The 23,383-nt window shown below is 38.9% G+C and overlaps 1 protein-coding gene, 1 long non-coding RNA gene and 2 pseudogenes across 4 annotated transcripts in view; 2 read left to right on the top strand and 2 right to left on the bottom strand.

Annotated features, from left to right (window-relative positions):
* The window catches only part of LOC128497214 (uncharacterized), a 202,553-nt gene that overhangs the window by 37,742 nt on the left and 141,428 nt on the right, over positions 1-23,383 (top strand). The window lies entirely within an intron of this gene.
* Positions 1-23,383, bottom strand: part of FYCO1 (FYVE and coiled-coil domain autophagy adaptor 1) — a 150,328-nt gene that overhangs the window by 51,120 nt on the left and 75,825 nt on the right. For all 3 annotated transcript variants that reach the window (XM_053467160.1, XM_053467163.1, XM_053467162.1), the window contains exons 10-13: positions 20,651-20,769; positions 8,986-9,153; positions 4,695-4,844; positions 2,505-2,692 (exon numbers count right to left, since the gene is read on the bottom strand). In XM_053467160.1, the coding sequence (XP_053323135.1) occupies positions 2,505-2,692; positions 4,695-4,844; positions 8,986-9,153; positions 20,651-20,769 (625 nt within the window). The remainder of the gene's footprint in view (positions 1-2,504; positions 2,693-4,694; positions 4,845-8,985; positions 9,154-20,650; positions 20,770-23,383) is intronic.
* Positions 11,268-11,386, bottom strand: LOC128498218 (uncharacterized; annotated as a pseudogene).
* LOC128498205 (uncharacterized) lies at positions 16,812-16,930 on the top strand (annotated as a pseudogene).

The following is a 23,383-nucleotide window of genomic DNA, read 5'->3' as shown; positions in this document are numbered from 1 at the left end:
CCATACAATTTTTTTTTATTTAAAATAAGGAGAACTGGGTATCACTTATTATCATTACTGAATTTTAACTGTGTTTGTTAGTATTTCCCTTTTTGCCCTTTTCCAAAATGGCTACTGGATTCTGCCTTCTATAAGTTCAAAATACTATATTTGCTCGATTATAAGACGACCCCCCAAAATCTGAACATTAATTTAGGACAAAAAAGAAAAAGCCTGAATACAAGATGACCCTATAGGAAAAAAGTTTTACCAGTAAATGTTAATTCATGTAAACTATGTAAACGATTTTTTTTTAATAAAAGCTATGATTGAGAAAAATATTTTGTTTTTAATTCGTTTTATTTTCCAACCTGCCCCCCAGTTCTGCACATCTGCCCCCAGGCTTGTCACCCTGCCCCATAAATGCCTTAAACCCCCTATATGCCACTGTGCCCCATGATATGCCTTTTAACCCTCTACATGACATACAGAATAACTTTAATATTTTAGAGCTTCTTTCCCCCCTGATGGCAGAATTCAAAGTAGCTTAATTAGGGTTTTTTTGCCTTCTTTTGGATCAAGAATAGGAAGGTTAGGTAGAAGAGTTGAACTTGATGGACTTAGGTCTTTTTTCAACCTTACGAACTATGTAACTATGTAACTATGTAAAATGCCACTGTGCCCCATGATATGCATTTTAACCCTCTATATGCCACTGTGCCCCATGATATGCCTTTTGATCCCCTATGTGTCACTCTGCATCCAGAAATGCCTTATACCCCCTAAATGCCAGAGTTAAAAGGCATATTATGGGGCAGAGTGGCATATAGGGAGGTATAAGGCATTTCAGGAGGCAGAGTGGCGTATAGAGGGTTAAAAGGCATTTCTGGAGGCAGAGTGGTATTAAGGGGGTTAAAAGGCATTTCATAGAGCACTCTGCCTACAGAAATGCCTTATGCCCCCCATTACTCCTGCGTCTTACTCCCGGTGTGTTGTCCGGGCAGCGTGTAGACGTCTACGCGATTCGCGTAGGCAACTTACGCTGCAGCCAGAAGGAGGTGCGGTTAGCAGCGGGGGTTGTCTGCGTCCATGATCTCTGACAGCCGGGGAAGGCCTGCGCCATTGATGCAGACAACCCCCACTGCTAGCCGCACCTCCTTCCGGTTAGCAGCGGGGGTTGTCTACGCGAATCGCGTAGACGTCTACAAACTGCCCCGGCCACACACCGGGGACTCAGAAGCACCGGTAAGTTGGGGGGGGGGATCCAGGTCCACTGCAGCGTTGTGGGGGATCTGGATCTTAGTCTCATAATCAGACCTATTTGAGGTCTGATTATAAGATGGGGGTATTTTCCAGAACATTTGCTCTGAAAAAAACCTTGTTTTATAATCGAGCAAATACGCTACAGTGATCGGAAGGGACAGTTTGAAGGTTGCACCAGGACCTAGGACCTAGCAGAAACCAGCTGGAAATGATGCGCGTAACAAGCGAAGACACACACCGGAAGTGACTCGGGCACGCACCGGAAGTGACACGGGCAAACACCGGAAGTGACACGGGCACGCACCGGAAGTGACACGGGCACGCACCGGAAGTGACACGGGCACGCACCGGAAGTGACACGCCGGAAACCAGAAGTCTATGGAATTGGTGCCAAAACCAGCTTCGGACACATTATAAATATGGAACCTAAGGAAAAGGACAATACACTGTACTTTTATATTTGGGGAAATACAGGTTTTTATACCTAGTTCTCCTTATTTTAAATAAAAAAATAATAATTTGTATGAATAAAAGCATCCTGAAGGAAAAGAGCTGTGTGGATCCTTTACTGCCTGGAATGGGTTCAGAAGGAAGGAATCCTTTCGTTTACACCCAAGTGGGCACGCTGAGCTGTTTATATAGAGCCTGTTATATACCCCATTAATATCAAAACTGCATTTATGGGTTACACTATGATCTCTCTGGGGAAGGTATGCGCGACGGACGCGGACAACCCCCGCTGCTAGCCACACCTCCTTCTGGCTGCAGCAGACGTTGTCTACGCGGATCGCGTAGACGTCAACCCGCTGCCCCGGCAATACAGCAGGAAGCACCGGTAAGTGTGTGTGTGGGGGGTGTTAAATGGGGGGGGGGAGACAGGAGGATCCAGGTCCCCTGCAGCGGTGCGGGGGATCTGGATCTTAGTCTCATAATCAGACCTCTATTTGAGGTCTGATTAGAAGACGACCCCGATTAGAAGACGAGGGGTATTTTTCAGAGCATTTGCTCTGAAAAAAACCTCATCTTATAATCGAGCAAATACGGTATTTTAGAACACATGCCCCCTACAGATCTGTTATGCTACTACGGACAAGAAGGGAAGGAAACACAAAAGCAAGAAAGCCCTTGACATAAAGGTAGTTTAGTGGTGCTAAATACAGATATATAATAGAAAAATACAATAAGAAAGTTGAAAGTGAAAGGAAACAGTGCCAAAAAGAGATGAGAAAATAGATATGACATATTTATTTCTGCAGACTGACCTGTTACTCCACGGATAGTTATATTTGCCGATTGTTGTAGAGAAGTGTTCTCTTCATTTCCTGAATTACAAGTATTTTTCGTTTGATTATTCTTAAAACAATCCAAGCAGCATCGTTCCTTTCTGCCACTGTGCTTTGTCATTACATAATTATTGCAGCAGTAGTAGCAAAAAATGCGTCCACATAAGCTGAAATATGGCAAAAACATTTTTACACATAAAGTACTGAACACTGCAGCTTACATGTAGTAAAGGTGGTGACATCTAAATATTGATGAAACAGAATTGTTTTCCTTTACTAAGAATGCATTATGTTATTAGCCTTACAGATTTTTGTATTTTGGTATTTCATGCATCAGCTTACAAATCAGAACCATCACAGGTCTTTTCAGATTTTGGTACAAAACAAGTAAACTACAAATGGTAAGATGGATTGTTTTCATAACACAGATGTTTGAGTGTAGCTAAAAGTTACTTTAACACAGGCATATTGACTAGAGAGAAAGCTGGTAGGAGATCAGCTGCAGTTTTATCTCATTGTCTTTACTTTACATTATAAAGGCCACCCCAGTTAACTTCCGCCACAAGGATTGCATGGATGATCTTGTATAAGGCATATTTAAATTGATTTGATTTCATTCATTGGACTATACATTATGTCGGTCCAGCTAAACTGTTTTTGAAGAGAAATGTGCCACAAATGGGCCTTTATAATGCAGTGAATTCAAGGAGGTGAAACCACAATTCTCCTGAGCAGTGATAGGAGTGTGATTGCTGTTAATTATATATATATATATATATATTGTTATTGATTTTTTTTGTCTAATTTTGGTGTGTTACTTTTAATAAAAGTGTTTTTTTTTTGTTTTTTTTTAAAGGTGTGTGTGGGGGGGGTCATTTTTTGTTTCAGTCAAGTGAATGCTAAATTTTCATTTCGGTGCATCTATATATATATATATATATATATATATATATATATATATATATATGATACTAGGCCAGACACTAAAGTGGTAGGCCTACACCACATCAATGTTTGGCTTAGTATATAGTGATTGGGGTTATGCTGCATTATTGTCAATGTCTGGCTCAATGTATAGTGATAGGTGTTATGTTGTACCACGGTCAATGTGTGCCTCTGTATATAGTGATAGGTGTTATGCTGTACCACCATCAGTGTGTGCCTCAGTATATGGTGATAGATGTTGTGCTGTACCACTGTCAGTGTTTGCCTCAGTATATAATGATAGCAGTTATGCTGTACCACCGTCAATGTTTGCCTCAGTATAAAGTGATAGCAGTTATGCTGTACCACTGTCAATGTTTGCCTCACTATATGCTGTACCACCGTCAATGTTTGCCTCAGTATATAATGATAGCAGTTATGCTGTACCACCGTCAATGTTTGCCTCAGTATATAATGATAGCAGTTATGCTGTAACACCGTCAATGTCTGCCTCAGTATATAGTGATAGGTGTTATGTTGTACCACCGTCAATGTCTGCCTTAGTAAATAATGCTAACAGTTATGCTGTACCCCTGTCAATGTTTGCCTAACGATAGATGCTATAGATGATGTGTGTGTGGGGGTCCCACGTACAGGATCCGCCCCAGGTGCCAAATACTCTAGGTACGCCCCTGCGGACAACAGTTTTTCCCAATTTTTTTGTTTTTTTTATCCTTTATGCGGCCTGGAGCCTCCGCTCATGATTCGCTCATAATTTACTTATGCAGTGAGAATTTCACCTTTAAAAAAACATTACAGTAAGTTATACTGTTGTGTAACTAATACTACATTATCACACTATAATGTAGTGTTATTAACCATGAGCGAGCTGTACCAAAAATATAGAATAACAATTTAAGTTTAACATTTGCAGAAGCATATTGTGCGCACAAAATTTTGGCTCTGGGAAAATTTTTGCACAAGAGAAATTTTCTGCGCACACCGCCTAAGAAAAAATAGAGGGTACATTGCTCCTGAGAACTACCACTTTAGTGAATAAATTCCACTGTGTAACTGATATAATGGATTTGAAGAAGATGTCAATTTAAGCTATAATCTTGCAGTTTCAACATGGGTTTAATAGGAATTTTACTACAAAAAGAAAAATGTATTTGAACACAAAACTAAAAAAATAAAATACCCTCAATATTTACATAAAAAATTATAAAAAAAAATCAGACAAACCGGCAATGATGTCGTCGGACCATCCAGTTAAAACTTTTTTTGCAGTCAAGACACTGATTCACCTCCGTGTCCCCCATCCAGCGTTCTGCTGCACGCATCTTCTGCTCAAACTCCAGTGCATCAGATTTCTGCCAAAGAGCATCTTTATCCCTGAATTTTTAAAAAGAGACTAGATATATCATGTGCCACTTTTACCTATATGATGATATATTACATATACATAATTTAACTATCACCAGCATAAGAGCTTCTATCGTAACTAGTTAATTTATTAAAACTACCTGGAGATATTCTGCAGAAAGAAATACATTATTTCCCTTCCCCTCTATTTAATGTCAGTCAGAACCAGTTAGAATCAAGGAGGGTTAATAACCTAACAAAAGAAGGAAATATCTTAATAGGAAGGAATAAGAATCTAAATCTTATGAAAAGGAATTCAAAATGGGAGGGATAGAGTGCGTTCCAAATACATCTTAACTTGTCTTATTTTATCTGTAAACAACATAACACTGATTAACTCAATGTACTGAACTGCAAAATTTCATGGAAGTTGACATGATTATAAATCATGTGTAGTACTGTAAGAGCAAAAGCTCAAACTACCAAGAATGATGCAGTAATGTTGCTTAGACCTTATTTCTCAGACCTTGCTGATTACTTGGCCTCCAGGGCAGCCTTTGAGCTCTGTGAGAAAGCAGTGGTATTTGCATCTCTTCCCAAAGCAGATACCATCCCGCTGCTCACAACATTTCAAGTCTAATTGTGGCTGCCCCTCCCTTCATGCATGGTTACTCCTGCTTATCAAAGGTCTGCATCCTTACAAAAGGAGCTGGAGTGGAAGACATGTAACGCTCCCAGGTATGAATACCTACAGAAGATCTCAAACAACTCACATGATGCCTGTTTGTTATTATTGAGAGCTAAAGCACAGAGCTTTAGACTCAGGTTACAATGAATGTCATGCATGGTAGAGAGGTTGTTACATTGTTACAATGTTTTGTTACATGTAATGATTACTATTTCATATTTACACCCGTATATCCACAAAAATGTAACCCTGTAAATAACCTCTTTGAAATAACATTAAACATTTACCTTTTAGTTTTCACAGTCTAGCTTTAATTGATTGACTTTTTCAATGGTACTATATAATCAATGGAAATGTAGGCATTTGGTTGAAGTGTCTGGGAGAAACGGTATGGCCCCTTCTCTACAACCTCACTCTGGTAAGCTTCAGTAAAACTGGGTAGTTAGTGAACTGCAATATTTCTATTTCTGGTGTTTATGTATATGAGTTACAAATGCGTAACTAATCACCATTACCCTGTATATCGTAAATAAAACAATATGGTAAATAGCAAAATAACTGCAAATTTTCATTGAGACAAAGAGAAATGTGGCACATAATGCATACATTTAACAGGCATTGGACTTAGTATAGTTACAACATAAAACTGTATATTCCACCCAAGTAAACTTGCCACAGTTTGGATAATCAAGCAGACTATTTGCTATAATAACAAATCTCATTATTATTGATATCTATTTAACCCTTAATACTGTTTGAAACCTAGAAGATGGCTTCATTTTGCTAACAAAGCAGTGTCAGAGCTATGTTTTGCAAACAGTTTATTTCTTCATAGCAGTAGACACTGTGGATTTCCTGTGTTTCATAGGCATATGTGCAAGCTTGAGCTATTTGTGGCTGTACAAATAACTGTGAAAACCAGAAGCAATTTTGAAGGACAGGATTTTGGTTACAATCTCGAAAATTTAAAGGTCACAGTTTATATGAGCTGCAGAGATTAAGCAACACGCTAAAATACAATTCTTATATTTCAATACAAATATGAGAGTGTTAAAAAAACGACATTGTCCAGTTATTAAAAGAAAGCATGAAAAGAACAATATATTGGCAGAGTGGCCAGTTACCAAGGAAGGGGCCTACGTTAACCCAACATCCACTTACAACACTCCAGATATAGCATTACATCCAAAGGACTCACTGAATGAAAGTACAGACAACACCAAAGGGAACAGCAGCAATGATGCCACACTGAGTGAACGTGATGCATCTGTCATAAAAGTAGATTTAAAAACTGTAATATTTATTCTCTAGATGGACCCTGATTTAAGGATGCTCATCACCCCTTTGGTTGAGTCTTTGGGAGCCTGTTTGCTGTTGGGACTTTGTTGCCTACCACTCACTAGTCCAAGGTTCTTGGAGAGTGACAGTAGCAACGGGCAGTAAAGTTGTCTGTTGATGGGATGTGGTATAACTAGGTAACACTGAACAAATGTGACCAAGGGGCATAGTGACTTGGTACAAACTTAAGCAATTTTGAGCTATTTAAGGGTTTTGTCTTACATGGAGATGCTTAGGTGTCTGCCTCCAGAAGGGCAGCTCAACTGGTAAAGTATCAGTAGCAAAGGCTTCTTACAGCAAGTGTTTATGCAGTAAACAGTAAAGTCATAACCCCATTTATGCTAAATGGGACACACTGGAGAAATGGAAAATGCATTAATTAAATTAACAAAATACAATAAACCCTTCTGATAAGGAGAGAGATAATTGTCATTGTAGATCGGTCAGTGTATGCAACCATCTCAATTAATATTTTAACTTACAACATACTTTACTGAGACCCTGCAGATGAATACCTGGAGGAACTAAAAGGTTTTTTGTTTTGTTAATAACTGCATTACAAGAACAGCTTACATCACAATATTAATTTTTATTTCATGATACCCTCAAATCGATAAATAACAACTTGGGTTAACCATTTAAATACACCAAAATACATACATGTGGATAGCTCCCCCAAATCAACCTAGTGTGTCAGGTAATAACACTGTGACTGGAAAAAACTGTGTGTCTATGTAGTATAGATGTGGAGTCCTTATATAGCTGAATACACCACACATAAGGAATGACAGCATGCAAATAATATATAGATCAATATTGCCCCAACAATTTTGAACATACTAAATTGGATAAAACACCTTGTTCTCACTCATAGTTATTTCTAGTTCACCAACAAAATTTACATAATAAACCTGAGGAATAGCAACATCTATTATTTTATATATATATATATATATATTGGAAATTAGCTGATATGATTCCAAAAATATTATCGGTAAAAAAAAAACATTTGTAAATGCCTGTGAGAAGAAGTGATTCCAGGTTTCGAGGTTATGGCTCTCTGCAGGCATATACAAAAGAAGTAGTCAGATGACCCTTGGTATACCGGTCCCAAGAAGCTTGAAGCTTAAAATCTTGTCTATCACACTTACCAAAGTAAGGCATACTTTTGGTAACAACCAATGACTCACAGAGAGGCCATGTCTTGGTGAAGATAGCTTGTAAGCTATTCTATGGTGATGCATGGAATAAAACCACTAACAGTGCAATCACAATTGCCCCTGGTGTTCCCACAACCGCAAACACTCCCCAAAGGAATACTCTTGCAGCAGAAGTCTATTTTACCCACCTTGTCCTCAAGTGTAAAAGGACATGGTCATTGACAATTTTGTTGATGACAACAATGATTTGGATTTAGATTATAAACCAGAGGTGGAGGAGTCAGGTGACACATCTTCCAGCGATTTTAGATGTTAGATGTGCTGCTCCTTCCACTCTGCAAAAAACTATAGTAAATAGATTCTACTATTTGTCCTGAGTTTAGAAATAACCAATGTCTTTATGTTTTTTGCTTTTTTCTGCACGTTATGGGGCAATAAGTACCAGTAGCGTTTTGCTATTTCAAAACCATTTTCCCCCCAAAGCTGGTCATTCTGGCCCATGTGCTATTTTGGGTATCTTTGAAGCCAGCCAATGAAATTTACCCTATCAAACCATATATTTTTAAAAACTAGACACCCCAAAGTATTTCAAATGCTGGTATTTTAACCATTTCCATGCTCTAGTTCTACCATCAGCCTTTGTCAAACTTTATGGTAGTAAAAAAAATGTTGTACTCCAGGTATAAATTTTCAGCTCCTGGTATATGTCACTACCAAACAACACCCCAATATGGTATTATAGGTACCTCTATAAACACCCCCAACAAAACTGAAAAATTTGAATATTATGTAAAATTGTATGATTGGATTTAAATCACAGAAAACCAGCTAAAGGCATAATTTGAATAATCTGATAATATCTATGCTTTATATGGGTAATCTTCAAATCCATCTCGTTAGACACGGTCCTGATATACCTGATTAAATTTATAATATTGTAAATGTAACTGTATTTCCACTCTGTTTTAAAATTTTAAATCCATACCTAATGAGTTCTACCAAGCGTTCTTCAAGATACTGTTTTGTTCTGTTTAAATCATCAATGTGGGCCAGCATCTTCTGATTATTGTTGTCTGTTTCCTGTCTCAAGCTGATGAGTTTCTCAGAACATTTCTTGAATTGTTGATTTGCGGTTTCCAGCTCAGCTTCTTTTCTGTTAGAAAACATAGCATCCATAATTATGTGTTGCTCATACTTAATATGAAATTATATCATTTATAAAAATATATAAACAATATATTGAAATAAAAGATAGGCCCCCATTCACACATTTCTAATGGAATGCTACAGCCACTGTATGCACTTTAATGAATGATAGCTGTGTTCCCTTTAACACTTTTTACCTAAAGCCACTTCAAGCAGCAAAAAGTGACATAGAAACTGGAGCTCAGAAGGGGAGGTACTCCTATCTCACGTTGATATGCATTCTACATTGGCAGGGCTGCACATGGGCACTACAGTGTCCCTTTAAATGTACTTTCAAGAAAAATAATGGTAGATCAGTTACATGAGATAATGCTACTAAAATCAAAAAATGTTATGTTTTGTGTTCACCTAAGTAAAGGTATTTGTATCTATATATCGATGATGCTTTTCAAAAATGAATCTGCTACTTGTGATAACCAACTTCAGAAGTTCATAGCAACACTATATGACCAAAAGTATGTGGACTCCCCAAATTAATGAGTTTAGGTGTTTCAGTCACACCCATTGCTAACAGGTGTATAAAACCAAACACATAGGCATGTCATCTCCATAAGCGACCTTAAACATGGCACTGTCATTGGATGCCACATTTGCCACGAGTTGTTTCATGACATTTCTGCCATGTCAGATCTGTAAGTGCTATTATTGTGGAAGCAGTAGCGTACCTAGTGGGGGGCGGTCCACCCCGGGTGCCGCTCATCAGGGGGGTGCCACCACTCTTCCAAAAACGAACAGTAATGTCCGCTAGAGGAGCAGGCTCGGTTGGGGAGATCAAGGATCTCCCTCTAACCAGCTTAAAGTCAATGAAGGGAGCAGGACGTCTGTTAATGCAGACCTCCGATCCTGCTCCCTTGCGTCAGGATTTGCTGTCATATCACGGCGCACAACACTAAAGCTGCGCCCACCACCTTCCATGCTCACTGCACCGGAAGGAGACTTAATAAGAGGAGCCTGGAGGAAGAACGAAGAGGAGAAGGAGGTGGTGGAGGAGGAAGAAGAAAAGGAACTGTAGTGGGAAAAGTAGATGTAGCATGAAAAGTGACAGAGGAAAGGCAGGAAGACATTTAGAGTGAGAGTGGATTAGTAAGTGTGTGTGAGTGATGGGAGTTATGCTGTACCATTGGCAATATCTTGTTCAGTGTATAATTATGGGAGTTATGCTCTAAAGTACATCATAACTCCCATCACTATATACTATGCCAGACATTAGATTATATAAATGTGTGTAGCATTGTTACAATCAGTCAGTAAAGTTTAAAATCAAGTAAACGGCCAACACAAAAGGAGAAGAGAGCTTACAATCCAGTTGACGGTGGTACAGCGTACCCCCTATCACTATATATTGAGCCAAAATAAAGAAGCAGAGGCTCAGCACTTCAAATAATAAGGTGAGTTTATTTCACACAGGCAACGTTTCGACGCACAGGTCTTTCTCAAGCCTTAGAAATATTAGTGCACACATTCAAGTTTTTATGCAACAGCAAGTGATTAAGGGGTCGGACACACCCGATCCTACATAACAATTTAAAGTGACAGTGCAAACTGACCAGTCTATATATAAAGTGACAGTGCAAAGATAGCCAGTCAATGTGTATATATCAATAAACAACATTATATAAAAAATATGAATAAATATGAAGGTGAAGTGATAAATATATTACAAATATATATATATATGTATCTATTATATAAAAAAGTGTACACAAGTTTAAAATCAACACTGTACTACAAATACAGACACTATATGATCTAAAGATATTACTGTAACAAAACTATGGTATGATAATATACAATATTAAAGATCGGTCTGTCAACGCAGTGGCACAAATATTATATAATCTCAAAATTTACAAAGAGGCATTAAATAAACCTACAGGGCCAGCTACGTCCCGGAATAACCATCAGCCGAGCTAAAATAAGGAGAATCTAAAAGAGATAAAGGATAATGGTTAAGTTAATAGATAGGAATATCTTTATATAAAAGTATATATTACCAAAATAATTTGATTCCCAATCATCCTAAATGTCTCATATTAGGGCAAGGCTTTCACACAAGTTAACAGCCTATGACACTTGGTATTTCCAAGTAGTCTCCCATCCACATACTAACCAGGGCCAGCCTTGCTTAGCTCCCAAGATCTGTCGAGATCGGGTGTATTCAGGATAGTATGGCCATAGGCTCACAAGAACGGCATTAAATCCAGTTCCCTATTAAGTCCATTTGGAAATAATGTATCCAATTCATAAATCCACCATGCTTCACGTTGTTTTAGAATATTAACTCGATCACCCCCTCGGTTAGGTCTAGATATCTGTTCAATAACACGAAATTTAAGGTCCGTCAATTTATGTTTCAACTCATCAAAGTGGGATGGGACCGGTAAATCCAATTTTCTTAATTTGATGGTGGATTTATGTTTGGAAAATCTATTTTTGATCTTCTGTGTAGTTTCTCCTACATATAAAAGGTTACAAGGACATGTGAGTATATAAACTACATAGGATGATTCACATGTATAATGGGATTTAAGATTGTACCATTTATCTTTCTGTGGATGTTTAAATCTGTCCCCCTTCAATATATCAGGACAGGCCACGCAACCTAAACATGGAAAATTGCCACATTTTTTTAAACCCATAAACCGCTGTGAATTATCACATTTAACATTTTTAAGTTCAGCGTGGACCAATTGGTCCCGAATAGTACCACCCCTTCTATATGCCATAAGAGGGGGCGATGTAAACTCTTTTATCATTGGGTAGCCATCAGATAATATATGCCAATGTTTTCTAAAAATTTTTGTAACATCTTTGCTATGGGTACCAAAAGTGGACACAAAAGCCAGTCTGTTCTGAGGAACCCTATGTGTTTTAGATAACAAATCCACTCTAGATGTTTCCTTAACCGATCTATATGTATCATTCAATAAGTTTGGGGGATAACCCCTATCTAAAAACTTTTTTGACATGTCTTTAAATCTCGTTTCTTGTGTCTCCTCATCAGAAACAATACGTTTTACTCTTATAAATTGACTTTTTGGTAATGATTTTAACAATCTTTCTGGATGGGCCGAGTCATATCTAAGAAGATTGTTTCTATCGGTCGGTTTAACATATATATCGGTTATCAGAGAGTCATTTTTTCTTTGGATCATAGTATCTAAAAAGTTAATCTTGGTATTATCACATGTCATCTCAAATTTAATATTATCCGAAAATGAATTAAGATTAACTAAGAATTCCTGTAAGGGTTCAAATGGGCCCTCCCATATGCAAAGTATATCATCGATGTATCTATACCATATTCTAACATGTTGATGGTATGCTGGGAGTTGATATATATACTTCTCCTCAAACATGCCCATGAATATACCCGCATAGGTCGGGGCCACATTCGAGCCCATAGCTGTACCACGAATTTGTCCAAAAAATCTAGTATCAAAACGAAAATAATTTTCATATAGGACCAAATGTAATAAGTCCATCAAGAATTTTAAAGAGGCTCCATTATATCCCAATTTTTTAGCCGCTGTTTCCATAGCATTTAAGCCATCCACATGGGGAATAGAGGTATACAGACTTGCTACATCAAAGGTCACTAATATGGCCTGATTTTTAAGTTTAATATCTGCAATTTTATTTAACAAATCAGTAGTATCGATAAGATATGATGGAATCTGAATGAGAAAAGGGCGAAAGATCCTATCCAAAAATATAGATAATGGACTAAATACAGAGTCCACCCCTGCTACAATGGGCCTCCCAGGAGGTCGGGTCAATGATTTATGTACTTTAGGTAAAATATAAAGGACAGGTGTCATAGGAAATTCTTTAATCAAGAAATCCTTTAAGGCTCCATCAATAATATGATTCTGTACTGCATTATCCACAATATCAAATATTAACCTTTTAATCTTTGGAAGAGGGTCTGCATTAAGTTCACAGTAAGTGGCACTATCACTAAGTTGATTTTCAATTTCTTTAACATAATCAATCTGATTCATTACCACAAGTGAACCCCCCTTGTCAGCTGGCTTAAACACCAATTTATCATTAGATTCTAAATTTACAAGGGCCTGTCTATCCAATTTGGAAAGATTATATCCTTTTCTATTATGATGTTTATGTGACATAAGTGTATCAAGCTCCATCTCTACTAATTTCATAAACGCTTCAACTGGAGCATCATTTACCTGAGGCATAAATTTACTTTTATTTTTCAAACCATATTGTTTTAATTTAAATGCCACATTATCATTATCAGTATCATTGGCCCGATGTGGAGTCTTAGAAAAGAACACCTTAAGTTTAATATTCCTAAAGAAACGAAATGTATCAATTTTCATCTGAAAAGGTTTAACATAATTAGTAGGACAAAATGAAAGACCTTTAGACAGTACCTTAAGGTCATGTTCCCCCAGTTCGTGTTCTGACAAATTGAGAACTAATGTCTCTGGTGACTCCTTGTTCTCCTCGTTCTCACTGATGACTGTGGATAAGTCCGCTTGTTTCTTCCGGGCACGTTGATGTTTTCTGCCCCCCCGTCTGATTCTCTTTGGGGTGTGGAGGACACCCCTTTCTTCCCTAAAAAAGAAGACGCTGTCGAAATAGTGGATTCCTCCGATATATCCACTGAGCCGGATGTGCTAGGTACAGCTTCGGGTCGTCTAGCAGATCGACGGGTGGACCGAGTTCCAGTCATCCGAGGTAGTGGAGATGTAAATCTTACATGGCGTTCATTGTGCCAATTATATACCTGCCCACGATTATAGTCATCCAGATCCCTCTGAAATTTGTTCCTTTTACGATCCTCAATCTCAGTAGTATAAGCACGAATACGCTCATCCATGGACATTTTTAAAGAGGCAAATTCTTCTGCTGAATATAATTTATTGCATACCTCCTCTAGATGAGAAACTTCTTCAGTGCAAATAGAGATTTCTTTGTGCAGAAATTCAATAGTCAATAATATAAGGTCCATAGAACATTTGTTTAATATACCTTCAAATCTTGTGGCATATTCAGTAGATTTTGAAAAAAGAGTAGGTCGGAGACGTGATCTCAATCCTCGGGGAATCCTCGGATGACTGGAACTCGGTCCACCCGTCGATCTGCTAGACGACCCGAAGCTGTACCTAGCACATCCGGCTCAGTGGATATATCGGAGGAATCCACTATTTCGACAGCGTCTTCTTTTTTAGGGAAGAAAGGGGTGTCCTCCACACCCCAAAGAGAATCAGACGGGGGGGCAGAAAACATCAACGTGCCCGGAAGAAACAAGCGGACTTATCCACAGTCATCAGTGAGAACGAGGAGAACAAGGAGTCACCAGAGACATTAGTTCTCAATTTGTCAGAACACGAACTGGGGGAACATGACCTTAAGGTACTGTCTAAAGGTCTTTCATTTTGTCCTACTAATTATGTTAAACCTTTTCAGATGAAAATTGATACATTTCGTTTCTTTAGGAATATTAAACTTAAGGTGTTCTTTTCTAAGACTCCACATCGGGCCAATGATACTGATAATGATAATGTGGCATTTAAATTAAAACAATATGGTTTGAAAAATAAAAGTAAATTTATGCCTCAGGTAAATGATGCTCCAGTTGAAGCGTTTATGAAATTAGTAGAGATGGAGCTTGATACACTTATGTCACATAAACATCATAATAGAAAAGGATATAATCTTTCCAAATTGGATAGACAGGCCCTTGTAAATTTAGAATCTAATGATAAATTGGTGTTTAAGCCAGCTGACAAGGGGGGTTCACTTGTGGTAATGAATCAGATTGATTATGTTAAAGAAATTGAAAATCAACTTAGTGATAGTGCCACTTACTGTGAACTTAATGCAGACCCTCTTCCAAAGATTAAAAGGTTAATATTTGATATTGTGGATAATGCAGTACAGAATCATATTATTGATGGAGCCTTAAAGGATTTCTTGATTAAAGAATTTCCTATGACACCTGTCCTTTATATTTTACCTAAAGTACATAAATCATTGACCCGACCTCCTGGGAGGCCCATTGTAGCAGGGGTGGACTCTGTATTTAGTCCATTATCTATATTTTTGGATAGGATCTTTCGCCCTTTTCTCATTCAGATTCCATCATATCTTATCGATACTACTGATTTGTTAAATAAAATTGCAGATATTAAACTTAAAAATCAGGCCATATTAGTGACCTTTGATGTAGCAAGTCTGTATACCTCTATTCCCCATGTGGATGGCTTAAATGCTATGGAAACAGCGGCTAAAAAATTGGGATATAATGGAGCCTCTTTAAAATTCTTGATGGACTTATTACATTTGGTCCTATATGAAAATTATTTTCGTTTTGATACTAGATTTTTTGGACAAATTCGTGGTACAGCTATGGGCTCGAATGTGGCCCCGACCTATGCGGGTATATTCATGGGCATGTTTGAGGAGAAGTATATATATCAACTCCCAGCATACCATCAACATGTTAGAATATGGTATAGATACATCGATGATATACTTTGCATATGGGAGGGCCCATTTGAACCCTTACAGGAATTCTTAGTTAATCTTAATTCATTTTCGGATAATATTAAATTTGAGATGACATGTGATAATACCAAGATTAACTTTTTAGATACTATGATCCAAAGAAAAAATGACTCTCTGATAACCGATATATATGTTAAACCGACCGATAGAAACAATCTTCTTAGATATGACTCGGCCCATCCAGAAAGATTGTTAAAATCATTACCAAAAAGTCAATTTATAAGAGTAAAACGTATTGTTTCTGATGAGGAGACACAAGAAACGAGATTTAAAGACATGTCAAAAAAGTTTTTAGATAGGGGTTATCCCCCAAACTTATTGAATGATACATATAGATCGGTTAAGGAAACATCTAGAGTGGATTTGTTATCTAAAACACATAGGGTTCCTCAGAACAGACTGGCTTTTGTGTCCACTTTTGGTACCCATAGCAAAGATGTTACAAAAATTTTTAGAAAACATTGGCATATATTATCTGATGGCTACCCAATGATAAAAGAGTTTACATCGCCCCCTCTTATGGCATATAGAAGGGGTGGTACTATTCGGGACCAATTGGTCCACGCTGAACTTAAAAATGTTAAATGTGATAATTCACAGCGGTTTATGGGTTTAAAAAAATGTGGCAATTTTCCATGTTTAGGTTGCGTGGCCTGTCCTGATATATTGAAGGGGGACAGATTTAAACATCCACAGAAAGATAAATGGTACAATCTTAAATCCCATTATACATGTGAATCATCCTATGTAGTTTATATACTCACATGTCCTTGTAACCTTTTATATGTAGGAGAAACTACACAGAAGATCAAAAATAGATTTTCCAAACATAAATCCACCATCAAATTAAGAAAATTGGATTTACCGGTCCCATCCCACTTTGATGAGTTGAAACATAAATTGACGGACCTTAAATTTCGTGTTATTGAACAGATATCTAGACCTAACCGAGGGGGTGATCGAGTTAATATTCTAAAACAACGTGAAGCATGGTGGATTTATGAATTGGATACATTATTTCCAAATGGACTTAATAGGGAACTGGATTTAATGCCGTTCTTGTGAGCCTATGGCCATACTATCCTGAATACACCCGATCTCGACAGATCTTGGGAGCTAAGCAAGGCTGGCCCTGGTTAGTATGTGGATGGGAGACTACTTGGAAATACCAAGTGTCATAGGCTGTTAACTTGTGTGAAAGCCTTGCCCTAATATGAGACATTTAGGATGATTGGGAATCAAATTATTTTGGTAATATATACTTTTATATAAAGATATTCCTATCTATTAACTTAACCATTATCCTTTATCTCTTTTAGATTCTCCTTATTTTAGCTCGGCTGATGGTTATTCCGGGACGTAGCTGGCCCTGTAGGTTTATTTAATGCCTCTTTGTAAATTTTGAGATTATATAATATTTGTGCCACTGCGTTGACAGACCGATCTTTAATATTGTATATTATCATACCATAGTTTTGTTACAGTAATATCTTTAGATCATATAGTGTCTGTATTTGTAGTACAGTGTTGATTTTAAACTTGTGTACACTTTTTTATATAATAGATACATATATATATATATTTGTAATATATTTATCACTTCACCTTCATATTTATTCATATTTTTTATATAATGGTGTTTATTGATATATACACATTGACTGGCTATCTTTGCACTGTCACTTTATATATAGACTGGTCAGTTTGCACTGTCACTTTAAATTGTTATGTAGGATCGGGTGTGTCCGACCCCTTAATCACTTGCTGTTGCATAAAAACTTGAATGTGTGCACTAATATTTCTAAGGCTTGAGAAAGACCTGTGCGTCGAAACGTTGCCTGTGTGAAATAAACTCACCTTATTATTTGAAGTGCTGAGCCTCTGCTTCTTTATTTTGGATTTATTGAGGGACTTGGTGGTACCCTGGCTCGTGCACCATTTCACTGCTGAGTGCTGCATTCCAACCTCTCTTTTTGTGTATATATTGAGCCAGACATTGACAATAATGCAGCATAACCTCTATCACTATATACTAAGCCAGACACTGCAGTGGTAGGCCTACACTGCCTCAATGTTTGGCTTAGTATATAGTGATAGGGGTTATGCTGCATTATTGTCAATGCCTGTCTCAATGTGTAGTAATAGGGGTTACACTGTACCACCGTCAATGTGTACCTCAGTATTTAATGATAACAGTTATGCTGTACCCCAGTCAATGTCTGCCTCAGTATATAATGAAACAGTAATGATGTACCCCCGTCAATGTTTGCCACAGTATATAATGATATCAGTTATGCTGTACCACCGTTAGTATCTGGCTTAGTGTATAGTGGTAGTAGTTATGCTGTTCCACTGTTAATGTCTGCTTCGGTATATAATGATAGACTGAGTGGTCACTTTGGACCTGTGTTTTTTTTGGGGGGGGGGTTATTAAAGAAAGCAAAATTATGTTCAGTAAATGTTATTTATTTAAACTTATTTATTTTATTTATAAGTTATCAATTTATTTTTTCAGAATTCTTGTTTCCAGTTGACATACAGTTTAAAAATTGGTGCAAAAATTACTCTTGCCAAAATTTTTTTTTTTAGGTGTCTTTACATTTTAGAGTGTGTGTGGGGTGCCACTTACATGATCCACCCCAGGTGCCAAATACTCTAGGTACGCCAGTGGGCTTCCGGCCGTCTGCCCTGCCAGTGGGCATCCTGCCATCTGCCCTGCCAGTGGGCATCCTGCCATCTGCTTTGCCAGTGGGCTTCCTGCCGTCCGCCCTGCCAGTGGGCATCCCCCCTAGAGACTTGCTGCCTGTACTTGCTGTTCCTGTTACCTTCATTAATACAGTGCCTTTCAAAGTATTCTGCCTGTGCTGTGTTTCATTGCGCCTGTCTGTACCATCCCACTAGCCGTCATGCATCGTGGGGTACAGACAGAACCCCTTGTATCCCCTGCAACTGGGCTCCTACCCGACCTGCTCACCAGGGTCATGACAGAATGCAAAGGCCCTGACTACAGGGCAGGGCAGGTTTATATTGGCCAGGTTCCACTCAGGTGATCAGACTCAGCTGTACCTGGTTATCTGATCCTGAGCACTCCAGGGGGGGGGGGTGCCCACTAGTGGTAACAACTGGACATTACAGCAAAATAATCATGCATGGTCCGTGCTAGCAGGGTGGAATCCTGACAGACAATTGGCATTTCATGTAGATAAATGCAAAGTAATCCACCTGGGGCATAAAAACCCAAGGGCAGAGTATAGAATATTTGATACTGTCCTAACCTCAACGTGTGATGAGGGGCAAAGGTTTAATGGTAACATCAGAAAATATTACTTTACGGAAAGGGTAGTTGACGCATGGAATAGCCTTCCAGCAGAAGTGGTAGATGTTAATACAGTAAGGTCATTTAAGCAAGCATGGGGTAGGCATAAGGCCAAGCCAGATATAGGATAAGGGCAAGTACTAAAGGAAAGTACTCAGAGGTTGGGCAGACTGGATGGGCCTACTGGTTCTTATCTGCCGTCACTTTCTATGTTTCTATGTTATGCCTTATAGCCTCCTAAATGCCACTGACCTGCCACTCTGACACCTGATCTGCCCCTGTGCCCCGATATGCCTTATAGCCCCCTATATGCCAGTGTGCCCCGATATGCCTTATATCCCCCATATGCTACTGTGCCCCGATATGCCTTATAGCCCCTGATATGCCACTCTGTCCCCTGATATGCCTTATACCCCCTATATGCCACAGTGCCCCCCTGATATGCCTTATACCCAATACGTCACTGATATGCCTTTTACCCTCAATATGCCACTGATATGCCACTGTGTCCCGATATTCCTAATACCCCCTATTTGCCACTATGCCCCCTGAGATGCCTTAGACCCCCGATATGCCACTGTGCCCCCTGATATGCCCCATAGCCCCTTTACACCACTGTGCCCCACTGATATAAGAAAAGCTGACAGCGCTAAAATAGGTATAAAAATACATGCTTTAATAAATATAGACAAAAAGGATAATACATAATACAATATAAATATATATAAATATATGGACAATACAAACAATAAATCATATATTACAGCAATCAAAAAATAAAAAAACACAAATTAAAGAATGCACATAATTAATAGATCCCGAAAAAATTCTACCTGCCCCACCAGGGGTTAATATCAACAAAAGAAACACAGGATAAAGATAAAGACACTTGCCCTGTTTTTCTCCTGATGATATATTAACCCCTGATGGGGCAGGTAGAAGTGGAGGTGAAGGGAAGTAGTGGAGGTTGCGCACATCGCACACTAAAATCCAAATCCTCTGCAGCGCTGCAGGGGACCTGTATCCTTGCAGCCCGGATACAGTTTATACACCTATGCCAGCCATTTGGATTTAAGTTAGTTTAAAATATGCAATACATCCTCCCTCACAATTGAAGGATCAGAGGGAAGACGTCACCGCAAGCACCACCATTTTGGCGGAAGTTCAAGCTGGGTTATGTCTGCTGAGATGCAGATGAATAAAGAAAATTGCAGACTGAAGATTGAAGAAAACTGAGAAAAAAAATAGAAAATGGGAAGCAGAACTGGTTGTCATTGAGAGAGAGTGAATGAGAATGTGAGAGAGAGAGAATGTGGGCCTACGAATTTCACACGAAAATTCAGAGGTTTTTGCTTCGTTTTCATCCGATTCGTGGAGGGTCTGGCCCCTTTTCAGGGCTTTATACAAACTGCAGAATCTGCCAAAATTCGGTACATTTGCAATTCATACGAATTTGAATGCACAAGTCTAGTTACCAGTTGTAAATTGTTTTATGCAAAGAAGATTGTGTACAAGTGCCACCTTAGACTGACTCCATTTTGAATTTCAGTACTTTATATTGATTCAAATCAAAAAAACTTTTCATTACCTTTGAAGGGACTCTTTTAATATTTTTGCATCATCTTCATACTTTGCTATTAAAGATTCATACTCAGTTCGTATTCTCACTTCATCTGTCAGCTGCTTGGTCTTTTCCATCTGTAATTCCTGGAACAAAATTATTATTGCCTGTTTTAATAACTATATATATATATATGTGTGTTTTTACAAAAGATTTGCTTACCAACTCGTGTACACAACATGCCATAAGCAATACCTGACCACAGTACGTAACCCCTCAATGGCCAGTGATGTACCAGGTACTTCATACCAAAGTATTCTCATAGGTCCAGTGATGTTCTTGACACATCATGCCTATAAATTGCTCCCATGCCACCACAACCATGGGGGCACTGCTGCTTCTGTCTGTCCAGATGTCCAGGCAGGCAAGCACACCCACCAAGTGCTACCCCGAGCCCTGTGTTTCAGTTAGACTTGTGGTTGTGTGCAGGCCACTTACAAAGATAAGGTAAGCTTTTAGGAAATACATAATTTTATGGGGTTAAGTTGAAATATGGAACCCTCATGGTGTCTCTACTCTAATTAGACATGGGCCCAGAAAAGTAAAATGTCAAAATTCCAAGTGCGAAAATGCGTATGTTCTAATTTTGGCCCCACAATATACAGTATAAGAAACATGACTTACCCATGCATGTGGGGTATTGCCAGTGCCATAATTATAGGGGTTGCAGCATTCGCCAATGCCTCTAAGGAGCCCCTGTAACCACCTGTTCGTGTCTCCTTGCAACCGTCCACAATTGTTCAGAAAGGGAACTTTCTAAACAATTTTTAAACTGGCACGGTGAGATAAGAACGCATAGGGGGTCACATTACGTCACATGACCCCAGGGTGAAACAGAGGCTGCAGGAGGGGTAAGTGGGTGCGGGTGAGAGGGGGTATGTGACCATGCATGTGTATGTATAAGTGTATGTGAGTATGAATATACATGCAAAAGTTTATGTGAGCATGGATGTCTATGCATAAGTATATGTGGGCATGAATGTCTATAGGTTTATGTGATCACAAACGTCTAAGTGTATGTAAGCATCAATGTGCATGCATACACCTATGTGAGCATGAATGTCTATGTATAAGTAGGTGTGAGCATGGATGTCTAAATAAGTGTATGTGAGTGTGGATGCGTAAGTGTATATGTGAGCATGTATGTGTAATTGGTGTGAGATGTAGTGTGTTAGCATGAGTTTTCATATGTGTGCCAGAGTGATGGAGTATGTTGGAGAAGCAAAGAAGCCATAGGTAAGTTGTTCGGGGACAATGATGGCACAGACCAACTGTATGAGTCAAAGATGGCACAGATAAGCTGTTTGGGGACACTGATAAGCAGGTGGCAAAGATGACACAGGCAGGTTGTTGGATGGGAGTTGGCATGGCAACCTATTTCTCATTTACTGTACCCAGGGTTTTTTAGTTTTTTTTTAGCACAAAGATTATTTTTTAGATACCATTATTTTGATCATATCATATAATTTACTATAAAAAAGTATAAAAGTATAAATGAAATTGAGAACAAAAGGACTTTTTTCTGACTTTTACTTGATAATGAAAAAAAATCTGCTAAATAGATTCTACTATTTGTCTTGAGTTTAGAAATACCCAATTTTTTTAAAAAGATTTCCAAGTTTTTTTTTATTTAAAAGTTTTTTATTCGTCGGAATCGTGGTACAAAAAGAGAGTCACAGATCACAAGTAGCAGATAACAGCCGTCGCGCAGGACGGGATTATATCCATGTGAGCAACAAGGTGAAAAGAAAGGAGGTAATATTAACAGCCCACAACAGAGCGGTGCAGACACTCGAGATGGGACCGACGACGAATTTTGTAGTTTTTCCGTTTTTTTCGGTAACGATAACGCAAATACAACGTGATCACATGTAATGCAGTGTAAAACATTCACCGTGCGTTGAATGGGAATATGTAGAACAAATGTACAGCAACAAAAATGAACATATCAGTGATGTGTCGTGTAGCCGAGTCCGCGAGGCATGTAGCTTGGTGAGAACGTGAGACATCCTGCAGGCAGGAAATACAGAAAAGCTCTACCGCGGAGCGGAGCCTAGGTCAGCATAGGAGGAATATCGGAATACTGGTCGGGTGTGGTCGAGGCCCAATGTGGGTTGGAAAAAAAAGGAAAAAAAAACCACAAAAAGAAAAAGGAGATACGAGACTCAGGGTCAACAATATTCAGAGGGAACCTGGCTAGAGAGCCAGGGGGTCCAGATTTTCGTGTATAAGTGTGTGGTGCATGAAGAATCGTGGGACATTTTCTCCAAAACCCTGTGCCTCTCAACTGTGGAGACTATTTCGGCGGGGGCAGGAGGGAGAGGTGCCTTCCATGGACCCCGAGTGCCCGCAACCTCTCCAGCAGAGTCTGGATTGGGTGGGCCACATATGTGAGAGACGAACCGGGGTGAGATACCAGCGGCAACTGGGTGACCCCCCGCATCGCCTCCTCCGCCTCCAGCCAGGATTCTAATGGAAGTTCCGTGCGCAGCTCCCGCTCCCAGGCAAGCATATGAGGCAATTTGCGGGCAGAGAAACGGGCAACGAATACCAGGTGGAAATGACCCCCTGAAACCTGGGAGCCGAATCACATAGGGCAGTCAGTTGGTGGAGGAACGAGGAGGAGTGACACACGGGAGAGGGCAGCGAGCCAAGCAGATGGCGGATTTGGAGGTATCTAAAACAATCATGTCGTGTGTG

Source organism: Spea bombifrons, chromosome 5, assembly GCF_027358695.1.
Source record: "Spea bombifrons isolate aSpeBom1 chromosome 5, aSpeBom1.2.pri, whole genome shotgun sequence".
Classification (NCBI taxonomy): domain Eukaryota; kingdom Metazoa; phylum Chordata; class Amphibia; order Anura; family Pelobatidae; genus Spea; species Spea bombifrons.
Note: the sequence above shows the minus strand (reverse complement) of the source record. Positions and strands in the feature narration are given on the sequence as shown.